Source organism: Acomys russatus, chromosome 23 (assembly GCF_903995435.1).
Source record: "Acomys russatus chromosome 23, mAcoRus1.1, whole genome shotgun sequence".
Taxonomy (NCBI): Eukaryota; Metazoa; Chordata; class Mammalia; order Rodentia; family Muridae; genus Acomys; species Acomys russatus.
In genome coordinates, this window is record NC_067159.1 from 20,831,149 (window position 1) to 20,845,895 (window position 14,747).

General features: G+C 36.6%; 1 protein-coding gene across 1 annotated transcript in view; it reads left to right on the forward strand.

Moving 5' to 3' along the window:
• The window catches only part of Dpyd (dihydropyrimidine dehydrogenase), an 877,326-nt gene that overhangs the window by 350,279 nt on the left and 512,300 nt on the right, over positions 1-14,747 (forward strand). The window contains 2 exon segments of the mRNA XM_051165995.1: positions 8,761-8,868; positions 14,463-14,632. Coding sequence (XP_051021952.1) covers positions 8,761-8,868; positions 14,463-14,632 — 278 coding nt within the window.

The window sequence follows — 14,747 nt, forward strand, 5'->3', positions numbered from 1 at the left end:
AACTAACCATATTTACAGTGGGTTGTCAGGGAGAAGGGAGGGGATTTTATTGGGAAAAGAATCACAATAGGGTATCATTGATCTGTTCTCTTTCTAATCAATATATGGATCCTAGAATGATAACCCATATGGCACTATTGTCGCTTGGGAGCAAGGTATAAGTCTTTTGACTCATATAAGTGATGTTTAAGTGACAGATGAAAAACATTATAATTGTTCATGGCATTGAAGACTACACAGGGCCTTGAAAGGATTGTTTGATTTCCATATTATAATTGCAACATCTGGGGTTTAATATGTGAAATGTTTATCTTTTCTAATACACTCATACACATGAGTTTATTCATGCTTTAATGCTTGTGTTCGTACATACTACATAGTAATTTAAATACTTAAGACTAATAGAACCTCTTCTGTGTTTGGAAAGGCTTACCAGGATTTTCTTTCCTATTTAGCTCTTTAGTGCTCATGCTTTCTGTATTCTACATATGATAACAGTAATGACTCAGACTTGCATGTTTTCTTATATTTACCAAAATGCACTCACGTACTTTTTTATTTAAATTTCAACACAATTCCCTGAACTGGAGAGATGGCTCAGTAGTGAAGAGCACTGGAATGATTCTTTTACAGAGGACCTGGATGTCATTCTCAGCACTCACCTGGTGGTTGGTACTTACCAGTTAAGTCCAGGCCAAGAGGATCCCAGGTCCTCTTCTGGCCTCTGAGGTGAGGGCACCGAACTTCACAGGGTGCACATACTTGGAGGCAAGACACTTGCACACATGAAATAAAAATGAAGATATTTTTACAAATATCTCTTTAGTAATTCAGATTTTACTTATTTTAAATTGAAAGAATTCAAGAACCTCTATCTTAGGCAATTTAGAGAAGTATTTCCTGAAAGAGGAGCTAAGGAGGAGGCTGAAGTGCAGCTCATTCACCAGCTCTGAAGGCTCTTGCTTTTTGAGGTTTTAATATCATTCTTACTGCTCTGAACTGAAAAACAGAGTCACCACTCTACCTCTACTTTTCTACTGTTTTGGTTTTGAGCACAGAGGGCTTGAGTCCATTGTAGCCTGCAGAAAAAAAAAAAAAGTGAGAATTAAAGGATAACTTTGCTTTCATTACTTTTAATTCTAGCCAAAGATGCCATTTCCTAGACTATAATACTAATCCATCCAGCAATGACACTTTAATGTATAATGATATTGTGTAAATGGTGGGCTAAGTGGGCGTTTAATTTATATACAGCCAAATGAGTTGTTTCATTGCATTAAACAAAGAAATTTGCCAAGAAAAATGGTAGCAGAATCTGGCTTCAAAATTTTATCCAATATATCAGTACTAGTTTCACAAATGATTATAGAAATATGTCAGTTTACATTGAGTTTTTTTTTAAATCATAAAAAACGAAATAAACTGTTACATGTGCTTTGTTTTATAAAATTATTGGTAAATTTTAGCTAGGTCTTACAGACAGTTTGTCTAATGGATCAGTGTTCAGTCTATCTGGACATTTTAATCCCCTTCTTAAACCAGCACATTCCCTTACCCTAGTACTAAGGTAATGAAGCATACACTTCCTCTTCCAGGCCCCTTCTTCACAGAGCTCAACACATGTGACATGATCTGTAACTGAACTATGCATGTACACACACATACACATACACACACCACCACCACCCATACCATCTTCTCTGAGAAGAAAGTGATACCTTAAAAGAAATCACAAGATATTATGTGATGTAAGTAACTGGGAGACAGAAGCTAGATAATATGTTTTGGGATAGAAGAACTAGTTTTGATCCTCTGTAGCACAGTAGAACACCCAGAACCTACAACATGCTGAATTTCATTTCAAAATAATAAAACACATGCGCTTAAATGTTCTCAAGTTCTGCAACTAAATTTGAGGAATTGGAATTGTCTTTTACCTTTAATATATATATAATACTACACCCTCTGAATGAATAAAGATAAATATTATATATTAAAGAGGTAAAATGGATGACTTGAGATAAGAGAACATTTTGAAATGTGAAAACACTTCTGAAATCTGCCATCAACTGCATCTTACTCTTCTCTCATCTTGTCACCTCAAGGATTGTAACATATCTATAGTGTTTTGTTTACTAAAGTCTTGTTTCTGAAGAAGTGTAACATAACAACACTCAGTGTTCTGAACACTGTTCAGAAAATCACTACCCAGAGCATCATCCATCATTGTTCAATCCTGTTAACGCAAAGAATTGACCCGTTGAGGTACCTCCAGCAAACATCATTGAGTCTCTGTGATTCTTAAGCAAAGCTCACTACAACTATAAAGATCAAGGCATATAACTGATTCTTCCCTTATTACCTATTGGATGATAATATGTTACAGGATAGTTAGTATCTTGTTCATGTTAATTGAAATGCAAAACTTGATATGAGCTTAAATAATGTAGTTCCTGTGTGTGCTGCTGTTATTTATTCTGTAGTTGTTCCAGAGGGAGGTGCTTTGGAAACAATACAAGGATACATTTTCTTAAAGAATATCAAATATTGAAAAATAACCTGTAGGTGCCCAAGGGAGACACACTTAAGAAGGAAAACACTTCAGAGAGAAAGTATGCTACAGAAAACAATCACAAAACACAAAGGCAGTTAAGAGAAGCAGGCAGCCTTTTTTAAACCATGAGAATGGAAGCTGGTCATAGAGCTGTTTTGTGCTTCATGTATCATGAATATACCATGGTTTGACAGGGAAACAAAGTATACACATTTGGAATGCTTTCTTGGAATACAACTAATTAATCAGGATCAATTATAAAGAGTTCTAACTATAACTTGACACATGGAAATGACAACCATTTCAAAGGCTGGGAGGTGGCATAGTCAGTTAAAAGCTTGTTGGACAAGTGAGAGCATCCACACTCACAATATAACACCTTTGGAAAGATCCAGGGAAGGTAGTATGCACTGGTACATCCTTGAAAGTAAGAAGCAGAAACACAATGATCTCTGGACACTGTTGGCCAGCTAGTCTATGTAAATTATTAACTCCAGGTTAACTGACAGATCTTGTTTAAAACAACTAGATGGATTGATATGGAGGATACATATGAGCACCTGTACACATGTACACACACGCACGCGCGCGCGCACACACACACACACAGAGAGAGAGAGAGAGAGAAAGGGAGAGAGAGAGAGAGAGAGAGAGAGAGAGAGAGAGAGAGAGAGAGAGAGAGAGAGAGAGAGAGAGAGAGAGAGAGAGAGAGAGAAGACAGACAGACAGACAGCATCAGAGAGACACAGAGAGAAACCTATTTTGTGACCCTGAGCATAGCTACTTAATTTTATGTGACTCACTTTAAAATTCCTAAAATGTGCGTAGGAATAATATCATGTGTTCCGTAGAGTTATTTACATATTTTAAATGAATTTATTATACACATTGACTACCTACCAGGCAGTTATTTCAGTGCATATAGTCAATAAATGTTAAATAAAAGTTTCTGTAGAGCAGAATTTACTTTCTTATTGGGAGCAGCTGAGATTATTGTGTTCCTATACCTCTTAGGGACATGTTGTTTTGTGTAACATATGGAGTAACAACCAAAACTTTGGCGACTTCCTTAAAGAGCATTGACTCGCCCTGGAGCCTTAAAAGAAACACCCACTATGAGCTGCATGGAACAGTTTTGTTTATTGTATCATTGTCTTTCCCTCCTTAATCATAGTCTCTCATGCACCTACTGAAAGGTGAACTAAAAAGTCATGTCTGTGTCATTTTGAAATCATCCCAATATACACACAAACCTTATCTATTCGTATGCCATTGATTCTTAGTGAAGTCTTCCTTTAATATATATAGGGATTTGAAACTTTCACATTTCACCTCAGGTTGCCTCATTTTTCTTTCCTTGTAGAGCTTTGCTTAAATTTGCTAAGATTTAACACTCTATTCTTTCCTTACCAGGAGTTGTGAAGTTTGAAAGAACTTATAAACTATAACATAAAAAGCCTATCTTAGAGAAAAGGATTACTGAACATTCATTATTTACCAGGTCTCAATGACATATGAATGAACAGCAGCACAGCTGATTTCTATATCAAACATTCCTGAGAATAGTGCAATTATTATCTCCTCAATAGAAAACATGATTATCAGAGACAATGATGGTCTTGGAGTTTAGAGATCTCTGGGAAAAATAGAGCCAGTAGGTGTGTGTGAGAGAGAAAGGGTGGTGATGGGGTATTGGCAATCACTAGGAAATAATTATTGTAATTTTGAGAGAAGAAAACTCAGAAATCTGTAACAAGCCACGAAAGAGATCTCTCAGGTAGAAGATCATATTGACGTACACATGCATATGTGTACATATGCACACACACATACACACACAAAGAGAAAGAGAGAGACACAGAGATAGATGCAGAGAGACAGAGATAGATACACAGAAAGACACACAGAGAGACAAGCACACAGAGAGAATGAGGTTCACATAACACACACTGGACCTGCAATTGCCATGTAGTCCAGACTGGTACTGAGCTCACTATGGGTGCCAATATGATGACCTTGAGCTGCTGCCTCCTGCTGCCCAGTGCTGGGATGACAAGCATGTTCCAACATACACCGTTTATGCAGAAATGAGATTGAGACCAGGGCTTTGTGCATGCCATGCAAGCACTCTACAGACTGAGCTGAAGTCGTAATGTTCAGTACAGAAACAGGATTATTATGTTTTTTCCTTAGGGAAACTGGTTTTCTTCCTAAGGCGTTTGGCTGATGGAATAAGGCCTGCATACACTAAGAAGGTAGTCTTTGTATAAACAACATTTTAGAAAGGCATCCATAGTAACACATGGATTGCTATTCTAGTGACTATCTGGCTCTAAAGCTCAGTCAAGCTGACATATAAAACACATGATCCAGGAGGATCACAAAGCTGTAAAGTGTATGAGGAGGGACTTACTCCAAACTCTTTATGTGACCTGAGCTATGTAGGATGCAGGGATAATTTAATCATCCTGAATCTGTCTAGTTACTGGCTCATTTTTCATCTTCATAAGCCAACATTCATATCTCAGAACATCTTGCCAATCCCCTTTGAAACATTTATAGGGAAACTCTGACCCAGTAAATGTTAAATCCATCATAGTGCCAAATGTAGATTCAAATGAAAGAAGATGAAACCCAATTTCTTTTTCCATGTCTTGATCCAAGTGAACAATGAATGAATGAATGAATGAATGATTATTGTAGCCAATATGAACTGCTCAGTTCTGAAATCAAAAGTAAAGAAGTAATTTTACATAGGCTTATCAGGGTGTATTCATATGTTTATAAGCATTTAAAACTTATCTATATTAAGAATTATCTATGTGTTACTATTATTTGATGTATATGTATGTATGTATCACAGCAATTAAAAATGAAACCATGAATTTGAAAGAGAGAGACCGAGAGACAGAGAGCAAATAGTATATATGAAGAGTTGAATGGAGAAAAGGAAAGGGAGTAAATAATGTAATTATGTTATGATTTTAAAAAGTTGTTATAAAAATAACCATGTAAGTAACAATTAAGTTGAGAAGTAGATTCACTAATCTACTTTTTGTTCTATCTTCCCTATATATTTCTATATTTCCCCTCTTTTTTTTTTAACCCCTATCTCCAAACCTAAGAATGGAAGATAAAGGAAGAGAGAGACGTCGCTGAGTTTAACTTTGCTTTCTTCCTAAATAAGACCAATAATAACGTGTAACCAACTCCCATTGAAAATAAAAAAATTAATAATAAAATAAAATAAAAGTTGTCATAAGGGCCCATTTAGAGATCTAGAAATAAAGAGTTAAAATTACAAAAAGAAATCATTATAAAACATTAATGTGTTTTTCTCTTGTAACATTCCTTGAAGAAAAGAGTCATTTTTGTAAGGACAATGAAGGTTTCCTGAGAATGTCTTCCTCTTCTTCAGATAACAGTGATCTTAGAGTTTGGTACAGAAAATAATTCTGAATCTGAATATACAGCTTCCTCTTTCAATTAACCATGACAATTCTTTCAAAATATCAGCCTAGAAGCCAGTAAAAGAAGAGTTTCTGTAACTGTCATAGTATAGTACCTGTGGATAGGTGTCCACCCCTTCCATACATTTTAAACTTGTTGCTGATCTACCTTAGACTTTTGTTTCGCATACATAACACATAAATTTTCAGATAAGTGTGCCTTTCATTCTCCTATGAAAGAGGTTGCTTTGCTTGAGAGATGAGCATGATTAGAGAGATCTACAATCAGTCAAAATGCAGGGGAAAAGAAACCTCACTTTGGGTTGATCATTCTCAGTTAACACATCTGCAATACAATACTGTCATTTAAGGCAAGAAAGAAAATGACAGAAGATGGGTGAAACGTTTATAAGAGCCAAAGGACCAAGACACATGCTTCTAGATAGATAGTGTTCTTTCTCCCTGACAGGGACATAATCCTACAGATTCTCAGCAACACATTGCCAAGACCTGCATAATGAGAGTACTGCTTTATGTGTCATTGTGGTTGAGGAAACAACCACAAGGTCTCATCCCTAAATGATGACCCATAGGTGGTTGATGGCTGCTGAGAGGGAAAGAATCAGTTTCCTAGAGGGATAAATTCTTTCATAGGTTGTCCCAAGTGCTCAGCCCTGTGCACATGTATAAATGAGCAACAATAATCAACTCAGTACATTGTGCACATACAGACAGGTACCATAACACAGCACAAGTGTGTGTGTGTGTGTGTGTGTGTGTGTGTGTGTGTGTGTGTGTGTATGTAATGAAAATAATTTAAAATAAGAGGTAATGAATTTGGGAGGTAGTACACACAATCTCTCTGATGCTTTGTGGTTTTCATTTATTAAATATATAATTCATGAGTATATTTTATCAAAGATTTCAAAAATAGACAATAAGAAAATGGAATATCCATAATCATCAAAAATAATCTTAATACAATTTTTTTCTTTTATATATTAAGTTTTGACTAGAATGTGATATATATTTTAAAAATATACATTACAGTTGCAAATTTTGTTCTTTTCCTGTGGAAATAGAATTCATTTGTTTATAATATTAAAATTCTAGCATTTGCTCAACATTTAAAAATGTTTTATATTGGTCATTTTTTATGTTTAAAATATACATATGCATGTCTTTGTGTCTCCTTGGAACAGACTGAAAACCATGTTCTAAAAATTCCATGGCAATGTCCTTCTACTTAAAGTATGTAAAGACCTTTGTTTCTACACCAACTGTATATTCTAATTTCTTGAATCTTTTACTTTGAAATAAGGAAATCATAAGTGTATATTCATTAGCCAGGCATGGAATTAATATTTGTATTACTTATTAGCTATTAACATGTATTTTCTTTTTCCAATTCCATCATTCTTTAGGTATCTATTATAGAGTTAATGTTTTACTTATTAATGCATACATTGTAAATGTTGTGTTTTTCTTGGTGACATTAAAGAATATCTATAAATTATAGATGTTTTATTTCTTAAAGGTTTTCTATTTTCCACTAGTGTTTTATTATTAATATTACCCTGCCTCTGTGTGTGTATGTGTGCATGTGTGTGGGGTATTTGTGTATGTGCATGTCTGAGTGGGTCTGTGTGTGTGTGTGTGTGTGTGTGTGTGTGTGTAGCAAGCATCTGGAGGTCAAAAGACAAGTTTGTGGCATCTGTTGTCTCTTTCATCATTATATGGGTTACTGAGATTGAACTCTAATGTGGAGGTTTGAAAAATAGGCATTTTTACCTGCTGAGCCATCTCCATCTTTTAATCCATTTGTAGTTTGACATTTATGAGAAGCTGAACTTTTGTTGTAAAATGTATTTATTCTTTGAAATATAGTTATGTCCATTTTGTCTTAGAATAATAATCTTTCCTGTATATTAATTAAGTGTGCACACATGGTAGGGCTTATTGTGATTTCTAGCTTTGTTAAAGGTTTTTAACCTTTAAAATTTTTATTCAAAGCATGAAAATAGTATAATTTCACCGTTATACAGTATCAATGCATGCTATGTTTTTGTATATTGTTACCCACTATATTTCTCTCTGCATGCATATATATGCAAAATGAAAATTAACATAAAGTTTGTGATGTGTATTTACTTTCATATTAAAGGTGTACAAGATCTGTTAGATCATTGTCTTAGTTAGTGTTACTATTTGATGTGATAAAACACCATGACCAAAGCAAGTTGGAGAGGAAAGGGTTTATTTGGCTTACATTTCCACATAGTAGTCTGTTAGTAAAGGAAGTCAGGACAGTACTGGACAGCAGCCTAGAGGGTAGAAGATGATGCAGAAGCCGTGGAGGGGTGCAACTTACTGGATTGCTCCTCATGGTTTGCTCTGCCTGATTTCTTTTATAACCCAGGACCACCAGCTCAGGAATGGTACCACTCATAATGGGCTTGGCATACCCACATCAATCACTAAGTAGGAAAATCCCCTACAGGTTTGCTGACAGCCTGATCATGTGGAGGCACTATCTCCTTTGTGGCTCCCTCCTAATTGATGATTCTTGCTTGTGTCAAGTTGACATAAAGCCGGCCAGTAATTTCATGTTATCTACATTTCTGGTTTTGGTGAATTTATAGACATTTTTTTCCCACTAAGAACTATGTTATTTTGAAGATTCTCTCTATTTTTCCTAATTTTAATAACCGCTTAGTAAAGTGATTGCTAATGATATTTTTGAACTTTGTTAAATAGGCTTGCCAGAACCCCAAAAAGACCACATTTTCCAAGGCCTGACACAAGACCACGGATTTTACACATCTAAAGATTTTCTGCCACTTGTCGCCAAAGGCAGTAAAACAGGTAAAACCTATTGTCTTCTGTCTCAGTGTTGTTTGTGTCGCCCCAGGCATTACAAATTCATATTAAATTTAAACTCAGTAGGACATTGTTCATATCTTATCTGGATTCTTGAATAAATAGTTAAGGTAAAAACATTAAAAAGCCTGATACTTTTGATACTACAGTTTGCAGGAATTATAGACTTGCCTATTATTCCAGGAAAACAACATGACTCTTTTTTTTTTTTTTTAATCATATTACATGGAAGGCTAAAATTCATCTTGAAAAATTAACTCAAAATAAAAAAAATCAGCAAACAGAGGAAGAGAGTCTATCACTGAGGGCAAGATTTCTAGTTTGGGAGCTATTTTAAAATAGGATGAGTCTTCTCACGTCTGGTGTGATGTGTGTCTGCAGAGGCAGGAAGATCAAGGACTCTTCTGGAGCAGTAATTCTAGGCAGTTAAAGTAAGACACTTTGATAGACACTCTTTTATTTCATGTACAATAAGATGAACAACCTGAAGGGAAGACTATGCCAATCTTTAGCTCCATTAGTGCCCTTGTCTTGGTGATGAAGAAGCTGTAGTTTTTTTTTTTTTTTTTAGCATGATGATCTAAATCTTTTAAACATTTATTTTTGAAGAAGACTGAGCCTTATCTATTCCTACATCTCGATAGGTGTGGAAATGATCAAAAACTTATGTTTCTTTTTTCTTGCAAAATTTAAACAGACAAGAAACTTGCTGTATTAAATTACTCGATACGTGATTACAGTGAAAGATATCGTCTATATCTGTGCCCAAACTTGTGCTTTTTCCACAGAAATATCACAATGCACCAAGATTGTATTTGAGTATTGCAGAATGTCAATGGTCTAATTCTAAATGGAAAGTCTTCTGAGCAAAATGATTATATTCATTGAAATTATAGGTCTATTTGTCATCTGGGGTGACATTTCAAAAATTATAATAATTTATCATATTAGCAGTTTATAATACAGTACTGATAACAGAGTACTTTCTAAGACAGAACACAATCTTATTTCTTTTTCTTCAAGGATCTTCATAAAGATAACATATTATCCTATATGGTATATATGGTATATGAGAAATGGATACTTAGGAAGCCATATTCCTTGGGGTGATAAGATGGTTCAGCAGGTAGAGGCACTTGTATATAGGCCCTGCACATGAGTTGCATTCCTGGATCCCACAGCATAGCAGGAAAGTAATTACACTTGAAAGACGTCCTCTGTCCTCCCCATGCACACTGTGACAAGTGAATGCCTGCACACACACAATCACAGAATTATGTTTCCAATTTCACAGAAAGAACTAGAGACATTCAATAAGGAGAAAGCTATGTTGTACTCATCATTCCCAGAAACACTTGAGTTACAAATACAACATTTACTTAACATGTTAATTTTAGGAATGGTATAACAATTGAGATGTAATATGAATAAATTAATAAAATATAATAAAAATATTTTTAAAATTTATTAAATATAAAGTATATTGTAGAGTTATGTTTGACATTATGTAAAGTAGATCCAAGATGGTGACACTGACCAGGCACTATATCTGATAGGCAGGTAGGTGCCTAGGGACTGGGCTGGAAGCCACAGACTACAAGACCTGGACAGCCCTCGGTGACAGGCATCCAGATGGTACAGAGCACAGGGGGGTCTGGTCTCAGGACATCCAACTAGTCCACAGAGGAACAGTGTGCAGTCCCCAGAGTCTGAATTCATACCTGTCTGCAAGCTGCATCTGTACTCTATATCTCAGACTCTACATCTGGGACTGAACTGTGGGTGGGGAAGAACCAGCATCTGGGTCTCCTGGCCCAGGGGAGAAACAAGGAGAATTGTTGCATCTGACCTCAGACCACCCCACCAGTCCACAGAGCCCCAGGGTGTGGTGACCTCTGGCAGGGTCTCCAAAGACCAACTAAACGCAGGCTATTGGACTGTACCTGCTCTCTCTGTCTCTCTCTCTCTCTCTATGTCTCTCTCTGTCTCTCTCTGTCTCTGTATCTGTCTCTCTGTGTCTCTGTCTCTGTCTCTGTCTTTCTCTTTCTCTCTCTCTCTCTCTCTCTCTCTCTCTCTCTCTCAACTATGGGCTACAGAATACAAGCATCAATGTCTCCTGGCTAGGAGGGGAGCCCAGAGTGATGAGTCAGGATAGATCTGACTTCTGATCAGCTTGTAGGTCCACGCAGGGACCCAGAGTAGAGTACATGCGGGACCCAAGCAGATATGGTCACTTTCTCCAAAGCCCAGAGGAACACTGCAGGCTAGGGGGAAATACCCATACTCTGGTGGACTGAACCAAGGCCCCAGGGCTCTGGTGGACATGGGTAGGCATACCAGAGCCCAGCCAGATGCCACAGCTAGCTCTCTGTACCTGCACTTTCTGGCAGACTAATCCAAAACCCCAGGGCCCAGCGGCCATGGGCAGGGTCTCCAAAGCCCAGACAAATGCAAGATGATGGACTGTACCTACACTCTCTCAGACTGAACCTTGGGAAGCAGAGCACCAGCATCAGCATATGCTGGTCAGTGGGGGGCTCAGGCTGTAGAACAGAGTTCCCCAGAACCGAACCCAGGTCATCTGCCTGATCCAGGGAAGGGTTTCCTGATCCCCACAGGTGAGGGGTCTCAACCTATAGACACTCACCAATGAACTGCTCTCAACAGCCAATGAAGGACACCAGAACATGAAAACAATGATAAAAGCACAAACAGAGCAAATCTGTGAAAGAGATAATGTAGAAAAGAAAACAGAAACTGCAGAGGTAAGCATCTCCAACAGAATATAACACCTGGAGGAAAGAATCCTAGGTGTAGAAGATACAATAGAAGAATTTGATTCAACCATCAAAGAAAATGTTAAATCTGAAAAATTCCTGACACAAAACATCCAAGAAATCAAGGATACCATGAAAAGTCAAAACCTAAGGATAATATGAATTCAGGAAAGAGAAGACATCTGGCTCCAAGGCCCAGGAAATATTTTCAACAAAATCATAGAAGAAATTTTCCCCAATTTAAACAAAGAGATGCATATAACCATACAAGAGGCCTACAGAACACCAAATAGAATAAACCAGAAAAGAAAATCCTCCCACCACGTAATAATTAATACACAAAATGTACAGAACAACAACAACAAAAAAAATATTAAAAGAGGCAAGGGAAAAAGGCTAAGTAACATATAATGGAAAACTTATCAGAATCATACCTGACTTTTCAGCAGAGAACATAAAAGCCAGAAGGGGCTTGCAAACCCTAAGAGACCACAAATACTAGTCTAGACTGCTATACTCAGCAAAACTGTCAATGACCATAGATGGTAAAAACAAGATATTCCACAACAAAAAAACAAATTGAAACAGTACCAATCTACAAGCTAAACTTACAGAAGTTACTAGAAGGAAAACTCCAACCCAAAGTGTCAAACTACAGCAAGGATAACACAGGAAATAGATAACTTCACTTTAGCATAACAAAAGCCAGGCAAACATACAAACATATTACCACACACAACATCAAAATCAAGGGACATAACAGTCACTGGTCATTAATCTCTCTCAACATCAATGGTCTAAACTCTCCAACAAAAAGGCACAGACTAACAGAATGGATGCATAAACAGAACCCAACATTCTTATGTATTCAAGAAAAACATCTCAGCCACAATGATAGAACTTACCTTAGAGTAAAGGGCTTGAAAATGGTATTCCTAGCAAACGGACACAACTAGCAAACTGTTGTAGCCATTCTAATATCTAATAAAATAGACTTGCAACCATAATTAATCAAAAGAGACAAGAAGGACATTTCATACTCACCAAAGGAAAATTCAACTATGATGACATCACAATTGTGAACATCTTTGCTCCTACTACAAGGAGGCATTTGTAAAAGAAACATTAATAAAGCTTAAACCACACATCGATGCCAAACATGTTAATAGTGGGAGACTTCAAAACCCCACTTTCACAAAAGGATGGGTCAAAAAATCATAAGCCAAACTGAGAAATAATGGCACTAACCAATGTCATGAATCAAATGGATCCAACAGATATTTACAGAACTTTTCACCCAAACAAAAAAGGTTATACTTTCCTTTCAGCACCTAATGGACCTTCTCCAAAGTTGACCATATAGTAGGTAAACAGCAAGCCTCAACAAATACAAGAAGTTTGAAATAATATCTTTTATTCTATTAGACCACCATGGCCTAAAGCTGGACTTCAACAACAACAGAAATAACAAAAAGCCTACACACACATAGAAACTAAACAATTCTATAATCAATGACACCTAGGTCAGGGAAGAAATAAAGAAAGAAATTAGGGACTTCCTAAAATTTAATGAAAATGATTGTACAACATACCCAAATTTATGGGGCACATTGAAAGCAGTGCTAAGACAGAAGTTCATAGTGCTAAGTGCCTTCATAAGGAGATTGGAAAATTATCATATAGGCAACTTAACAACACATTTGGAAGCCCTAGAAAAATAAAAGAAGCAGAAGCACTCAAGAGTAGTAGACTGCTGAAAATAATCAAACTCAGGGATGAAATCAATAAATTAGAAACAAAGAGAACAATTTAAAGACAACAAAGCCAAGAGCTGGTTCTTTGAGAAAATCAATAAGCAAGAAAAACCATTAGCCAAACTAACTAAAAGGCAGAGTAGCACTATCCAAATTAACAAAATCAGAAATATAAATGGAGACATAACAAGAGACACTGAAGAAATATAAAGAATAATTAGGTCTTATTTCAAAAGCCATAAACCTAGACCCCTTATTCAGATCTAGCCAATGGACAGCACATTCTCTACAGTTGTGTGGAGAGTGGGGACTGACTCTGACATGAACTCTGGTGCTCCCTATTTGACCACTTCCCCTTGTTGGGGAGGCCTGGTGGCACAAAGAGGAAGGGGAAGCAGGCTATCAGGATAAGGCCTGATATGCTGTGATCTTTTGATGGGATGGAGGTCCCCTTGTGTAATAGGTCTAGGGGAGAAAACTAGAGTGAAAGAGGGAAGTAGTGGGAACAAGAAGATACAAGTTAGGATAACAATCGGAATGTAATCTGAATAAATTATTTAAAAAATAAAAGAACAAACAATAACCCCAGTGATATGTAAAAAAAAAAAAAGAACAAAAGAAAAGAAAGTATGCAAAGTATTTTAAGAGATGTTATTGATTATGGACTAACATTATAAGAATTGCTTTTTTTCACTAATGTATGGATATTTAATTTGCAAATGTAAATATATGTATCATGACTTCGATAAAGTTTTCACTTATTCATTCTATTTAGCATGCCTAAAATCCTTAAAAGCGTGGCAGCAGTCCTTCTAGAAGTGTTAAAAAAAGAAGCTAAGGGAAGTGAGTTTGAAATTACATATATGAGCATATTTTTAAAATGGGAATAAAACTGTCTTTCAACGAAGCAGAATAATTTGATAGTGACACTCCACCCTGGAAAACTGCAAGATGCAATTTTACAGTGCTTTGAGTACAAGTATCTTTTGAGCTGTCATGCAGAAATGGTTTCTCTACTTGAAAATGGGGTTTTCCTTTCATCGTTCAGGAATGTGCGCCTGTCACTCTCCATTGCCATCCATACGGGGAGCCGTGATTGTACTCGGAGCTGGAGATACTGCCTTTGACTGTGCGACATCCGCTCTGCGCTGTGGAGCCCGTCGTGTGTTCATCGTCTTCAGAAAAGGCTTTGTTAATATTCGAGCTGTTCCAGAGGAGGTAAAGTAGAAGCATCAGTGGAGATAGGGCTGAAATTCTGCAGACTTTAGGCAATGACACTGTTGATATGCAGTCCTAATTTAAATCATTAGACTGTCCTTAAAGTGGACCGATG